Source organism: Cariama cristata, unplaced genomic scaffold, assembly GCF_000690535.1.
Source record: "Cariama cristata isolate BGI_N322 unplaced genomic scaffold, ASM69053v1 scaffold35271, whole genome shotgun sequence".
NCBI lineage: Eukaryota > Metazoa > Chordata > Aves > Cariamiformes > Cariamidae > Cariama > Cariama cristata.
Genome location: NW_009600465.1, coordinates 13,171 through 19,944, shown reverse-complemented (window position 1 = coordinate 19,944; position 6,774 = coordinate 13,171). Strand labels below are relative to the sequence as shown.

At 52.8% G+C, this 6,774-nt stretch overlaps 1 protein-coding gene across 1 annotated transcript in view; it reads left to right on the top strand.

Moving 5' to 3' along the window:
• Positions 1-652: 652 nt before the first annotated feature.
• The window catches only part of PCSK6 (proprotein convertase subtilisin/kexin type 6), a gene marked incomplete at its 5' end in the record, with an annotated part of 14,281 nt that continues 8,159 nt past the window's right edge, over positions 653-6,774 (top strand). Inside the window, 6 exons of the mRNA XM_009710035.1 lie at positions 653-865; positions 2,309-2,409; positions 4,009-4,112; positions 4,565-4,682; positions 5,743-5,931; positions 6,176-6,312. Of these exons, the coding sequence (XP_009708337.1) occupies positions 653-865; positions 2,309-2,409; positions 4,009-4,112; positions 4,565-4,682; positions 5,743-5,931; positions 6,176-6,312 (862 nt within the window). The remainder of the gene's footprint in view (positions 866-2,308; positions 2,410-4,008; positions 4,113-4,564; positions 4,683-5,742; positions 5,932-6,175; positions 6,313-6,774) is intronic.

The following is a 6,774-nucleotide window of genomic DNA, read 5'->3' as shown; positions in this document are numbered from 1 at the left end:
CACCCCTCCTGCCTCCCCCAGTTCCCGGTGGGCTCCCACAGCTGTACCCGGTGGGGACGGCTCCATCAGATGTTCCTGCCAAGCGATCGGGAGGGAAGAAAAGGCTGGGATTGAAAAATAAAAACAAACAAAAGGAACCTAAAAGATAGACCAGGGGAAGGTTTCTGGTGGTTTGGGTGTGTTCGTGAGGGGCTTTGCAGGCTCAGGGTAAGGGAGATGTGGGTTTTGGGGGGTTCCCTGCTGGTTCCTCCCACAGGGCCAGCCCTGCACCCCAGAAGTGCCGCGTTGGGTGTTACCGCCTGGTCCAGGGGCTCTGAGCATCCAGATGTTTTCCCCCAGCAGACCCCCCTGAAGATGCCAAAATCCCCATCGCCGGAGGCTCTCCCATCCTTGCGGGGAGTCGCTGCCTGTAAAACTGGGGCTGGCTGAGCCGAGGGGCACGTTTGTGGGGGCTGATCCAGCAGGCTGAGCGCTGGGCAGGATGGGACCCATCCTTCCACCCTAACCAAATCCTACGTTCAGATCCAAAAATCAGGCTTACCGATGGCATCCCAGCACTGGGAGGGGGGCGACCCCCTCCTCCCCACACCGAGATGGCCTCTCATCCTGGACAAAGACCTCCTCTCACCCCCTGTCCCCTCTCTGCCCGCAGGGCCGCAGGGGTTTGGGGTCCATTTTCGTCTGGGCGTCGGGGAACGGCGGCAGAGAGGGCGATTACTGCTCCTGCGACGGCTACACCCACAGCATCTACACCATCTCCATCAGCAGCACCACCGAGAACGGCTACAAGCCCTGGTACCTGGAGGAGTGTGCCTCCACCCTCGCCACCACCTACAGCAGCGGGGCTTTTTACGAGCGGAAAATAGTAAGTTTTACCCCGATGTCGAGTGGGGCGGCATCCACTGGATGTCTTCTGCGTGGCTGGGCTGGATGATGGCTCGGTTGTAAGAGCTGGGCTTTGCCTTTAGCCCTGCAGTGGGTTTTGCTCGTGCTTTTTTATGGTGGGGCCAAAATTGCTCTGGTCCGTGGGAAGAGCTTAGCGGGTTGGCGTTTTCTCTGGTAAATGGGTGAAAGGGCTGGAGGTTTGCAAAAATACCCGTGCAAATATTTACCTGTCCCCCAAAGTGCCTGCTCGTTGTCCTGTGCTTATAAAAAGGGAATTTTGAGGATTTTTAGCCTGAGACAGAGAGAAAAGAGGGAGGATGGAGGTGTTGGGCAGGGATGTGGCAACCCCAAATGGGGAGCAGAGACTTTGGGAGCCCAGGAGTTGCCTGAAAACCCATGTATGTGTGGATCAGCCTGGTTTTCCCTGCCATCCAGGCTGTATTTGCCCTGTCCCAACAGCTGCTGTGGTCTCATCACAGCAAGGCCTTTCATTACCGACATCCCTGTGAATCATCCGAACCTCAGGCAGTAAAACATCACCCACGAGCACACCGCCTTACCCGAGCTGGGAGGGAGTTTTCCACTCAAATTATATTTTTGACAAAAAATGTGAGTTTTTTACAAGTTGATTTTTTTTTTTTTTCCCCCCAGCCAGAAAACAGAATCCAAGTGCCGTTTTCATGGCACTCAGGAGCGTTTGCCTGGCTGAGGCCAGCACTAGTCCAGTGGTGCTAGAGCATTGCTGGGCAAAAAAGGAGCTTCCTGGGGCACCTTGGGGAGAAACTGGGTGGCACCTGTCCACCCCCCAAAATAATCACCAGATTAACTCAAAACCCAGGAGCCTTTTGAAAATCTAACTGACTGAGCATCTCTTTGCCTACCTCCTCTCTCCAAGCTTTTAGTACCCAACCATCGTGCTCTGCCCTGAAATGAAAAAGCTGGAAATGGCTTTTTTTTTCCTTTTTTTTTTTTCCCTTTTTTTTTTTTCCCCCCATCCAAATGGAAATTCTTGCCTGATGGCAGGAACTGGAGCTTTTAAGAAAGTGTTTAATATGGCACAGCTCAACATGCACCCATGGGTGCGTACCCATGCCAGCCCGGCCCTGCTCTCCATCCATGGCTTTTCCTCCAGCTGACTCATACCAAAATTTTGCCTTTGTTTCCCCCCTTTCAAATAGTTTTTGCACCTTTGAGCACAGAAAAAATGAAAGCAGGATGTTTTCTCATGTGCCAAATGTGTCTGCAGACCATTTTTTGGGACTCAGAGCACCCTGCTGGCATGGGAGCCATGGCAGGGGATGGGTACCCGCAGGCTCAGCTCCCCGCTGGCAGCATCCCAAGCAAAGCTGGGATGCTCGATGGGGTAGCGCCTATGCCGGGAGCATCTCCGGCAGCACGAGGGCTGCAATTCCTCTCTCCACAGGTCACCACAGACCTCCGGCACCGCTGCACGGACGGCCACACCGGCACCTCTGTGTCTGCTCCCATGGTTGCAGGCATCATCGCCTTGGCTTTGGAGGCAAAGTAAGTGTAACCTCGCCGCCGGCTTGCAGGGGAAATGTTTCCACGTTCAGTACCTGGCGAGCAAAACCAGAAAGAAAAAAGATGTTTTGTTTTGTTTTGTTTTTTCCTCTGGAGCAACTCAAAATGGGGCAAAGTTATTCTAAATTGCTCCTTTTTGGCAAGGTTTGATACAGCGTTGTTGTTTTGCATCTAATCTTCCTGCAGGTGTTTTATTGAGCTAATTCTTCACTTGTTGCCATCTGTTGAAAAGTTGAGGTTGGTGAGATAAGTCAGGCTTTTCATTTGGTGCATTGAAACTGCTGACAGCTGGCTCCAACAGGAGTTTTATAAATACTTCCTGGAAAAAAAAAGTCAGAAAACATCATGGAAAATGGAAAAATGTCTGTAGAAGTGATGGTTTTCAGCGAGTGTTTCATTGCTGGGGGAAAAGGACTACTTTTGCATAATGTCAAAAACCCACGTGGTGTGACCGGCAGCGACACGCTCCCTGCCTCAAACAAACTGCTCTTTGCCTCTTGTCCCCATCCCGGTCCCATCCCAGTCCCATTGTGGACCCCAGCCCAGGAGCAGCCCCGCAGGGGACAAGGCTCACCCCTTGGGCATCCCCATGCTGCTCCATGGAGCATCTTCTCATGACCGTCTCACTATTATTATTTTTATGGGGTGGAAATAAAAATAAGGCTGTGAATAAGCCGCAGGGCAGTGCTGCGCTCGCATCCAGGGATGGAAATCATGGCGTGTCGGCTCCAGTCCCTCTCCTCTGGTCGGGTGAGCATGTTTCTGGAGAGGCCATTTTCCTTACAAATATGTTAAGAGCTTTAGATGTGATTTTTGAATTGTTTAGCTGAGGCATAAAATGCAACATTAAGTACCAGACCTTGGTGATCAGGCACTCCATTCTGACGAGAAGGAACAAATTTAATTTCTTCTCTTAAATGTTGCTTGAGAGCAATATAAATCCCGGCTCAAGATGCTGAAGAACTGACTGTAAGAAAAGCATGGAAAATTCTTCATCAATATCCCTGGGCTGGTGTCTTGAGGGGAGCTCAAAAGCACACAGCGCTCAGTGTCCAGCACCCTGAACACACAAACCTCATGCAAACGCAGCTTAGGTGGGGTTTTGGAAACACTTTTAATTTTTCTATTAAATGAGCAACGCAGGTTTTTTTACCCCAGCAATTTTTGCTGTTATTCTTATCAAGGGAAGGTTCACTCAGCATCGTGTATCAACAAGGTGCCAAGCCTGGTACCCAGCCTCAGGATGTGCTTCATTCCCAATCTCCTACAAGAAAATGGGGAAAACCTTCCTGATTTGCTCCAGTTATACCGTGGAGCACGAGAGCGAAATACCCTTGGCCAGGAATAAATCCTACAACACCCATGGGCACATGGCATCCCTCCCTGGGGTACCCCCCTCTTCTAGGGCACCCCAAGTGATGGCCAACCTCCAGGCAGGGCATCAGCATTTAAATCATTGATTCTTGCTCTTTTGGAGCAGGAAAAAGTTTTTTTGGGGTTTTTTAACCCAGTGGGGGTCCCTGATGCTGCTGGGAAGACTGGGAGCAGCAGAGCCATCCCATGAGCCGTGTCTTGTTGCAGCCCCCTGCTTACCTGGAGGGATGTCCAGCATCTGCTGGTCAAAACCTCGCGGCCGGTGCACCTGCGAGCGGCCGACTGGAAGACCAACGGCGCGGGGCATAAAGGTGAGGGGCCGCAGGGGCGGAGGTGGCGTGGTGAAAATGGCCATGAAAGGGAAAATAAAGGTCCCTAGAGCTTTGCTAGTGGGAACAGTCACCCTGGATGTCTGCTCTCAGCTGGCTTGGGTGATCCTACCGTTGGGCTGTTGATCGGAAAGAGGAGAGGGTAGTAATTTGTGGGGCGAGATGCTTGGAAGCCTTGCTCGGTGGAGGCTCTCCTGAGCTGCAGCGTTGTCTGCTCCTTTCGGTGGGCTGCTCCCAGCAATGGGTTTTCCATGGTGCCATTTGGGGTGTAACTTGGGCAGGATGATGAGCTCCATGTGTCCGAGTGCTTCATATCCAACAGGATCAACTCCACGCCTTCTCCAATAGGCAGGGGATGCTCCACCAAGCTCTGTGGAGGAGCTGCTGGCCCCTGCTTGGAAGGTGGTGGGTTTCTGAGTCTTCTCTCTTTCCAGTTAGCCATCTATATGGCTTCGGTCTGGTGGATGCAGACGCTATTGTGGTGGAAGCCAAGAAGTGGAAGGCAGTCCCTCCCCAGCACGTCTGCGTGGGAAGCCTGGATAGGGTGCCCAAGTGAGTGTCGTGGGGTGGGGAGGCTCTCCCGGGGCATGTGGCCGCTTGGAAGGAGTTTTGGTGGAGCTGGCTCTTGTGATGCTGCTGTCTCAGCATTTGGAAAGGGCAATTAGGAGTTGGGGTCGCTAGGACAAGCTCATGTGCAGGTGAGGTGATGTTCGTGGATTTTATGGTCCAAGCGACCCTCACGGTCGCCCTGAGGTCTGTTTATTGACCCAGAAGTGCCCACCAGGGGTCTGTGCCTATGTCTCAGCTCGGAGCAGGTCCCGTGGGGGCTCTCTGGGACCAGCTTTGGCAGCAGGTGCTTTATTTTTGCCCTTACCATGCTCTTGCTTCCCAGGTGGGTGATCAGCAGGGAATTTTTGAGGGCTGATGGTGACAGACCAAAACCAACTTGCCCACTGGGTCCTCCATGAGCGGTGATGTGTTGGGCTCTCCTCCGTCTTCCACCAAACACCTTGTCTTGATGGAAGACACCAAAAACTGGTGCTTTGTTGCAAGAGTTCCCAAATCTCCAGCAGCTAGGGTCACTTGGAATTTGGCTTCGGGTTCAAACCAGCTTAGGATCACATCTCATCCTTGGTAGGTCTATCCTTGCTAGGTTAAAGGGTGGGATCAGGGATCTGACCAAACAAACCCTCCTGGTTTACCACTGCCTGGCTGTACAGCAAGTTGAGTTGTTCATCAGAAAAGCAGTTCTTCGGAAAGACTCGTGTATGCAAAGCAGAAATTAATTTGGAGCCAAGTGTGTTCATGAAACTATTTATCTGATACAGACACTAATTACAACCCAAAGAGGAACGTTGCACTGATAATTTTAATAAAGCAGCGCCCTTGCAGCCCATAAGGCATAGATCTTAGAGGCAGTTCAAACCCATCTCATTACCATCAAGCAATTCAGCAAATTCCCGTGCTAGGACGCTGTGTTGCAATGGAGGATGAGATAATTTTTGCCGTGGAGCAGTTAGGAGACCGGGTTCAAATATATCTGGGTGTCCATGCTGCTGGGGACTGGTGAGCACTGCTGTCCCCAACGTGATGCTCTGCCCGTCCCTGGCAGGTACATCCGTGCGGACCACGTGCTGCGCGCCAGCACCCTCAGCAGTGCCTGCGCTGAGCACCGCGACCAGCACGTGATCTACTTGGAGCACGTCGTGGTGCGGCTCAGCATTTCACACCCACGCCGGGGTGACCTCCAGATCAGCCTGGTCTCTCCAGCAGGGACCAGGTCACAGCTCCTCGCCAGGAGGTAAGAGCGGCCAAGAGCCAGCACACATCTGGGCTGGGCAGCATCCTTGTTTAGGGGGTTGCTGCAAGTTTCCTTGGGTTTTTGGGGAAGGCAAGGGGCACGCTTGGGTCTCAGCTACAGGAGGGCACCATGCAAAGGTGGGTGCATGCAAGGATCCCTAAAATCCTCAATTGCCTATCTACCTTTTCTGATTAAATAAGGCATTCAAAGTCACGCTTCTTGATGCACGGCATTACCATTGCAGGTTGTTCGACAACTCCAACGAGGGGTTCAAAGGCTGGGAGTTCATGACTGTCCACTGCTGGGGGGAGAGGGCGGCGGGGGAGTGGACCCTGGAGATCCACGACACGCCATCCCAAGTGCGCAACCCTGCGGTGCAAGGTAAGGGTCCCCCAGCACCCATGTCCCCCAGTGCCCGCCTGTCCCCCTCGCCCCCAAAGCTCTTTGCAGAGTACTTCGCTTGGCCACAACTTTTGCTGTGAGCTTCGTGGTCTTCAACAAAACTGCATTACCCAAATTTTTCAAAAATGGGAATAAAACTTCAGCCCTGAGCACAGGAGGCTGCCGGTCTGGCTGAGCCAGCAGTGGGTTTTCTCCCACCAGCAAACTCGTTGCAACCGAGAGCCAGGTTTCCAAAATTAAACTGTAATGAGTCAAAAGGAGGAAACCCAAGAGCTGTAATTGTTGTTTGTTTGTTTTGCTTTGCTGCTGGGACATCTGGCGCGTGGGCTGCTTGTGCAACCGCGCAAGGGGACGATGCCCCTCGGGCTACAGACGGACAGACATCCTCCCCGGGCTGCCACCGCGCTGGCAGGGGGTGGCTGGGCTCAGCATGGCCCCCTG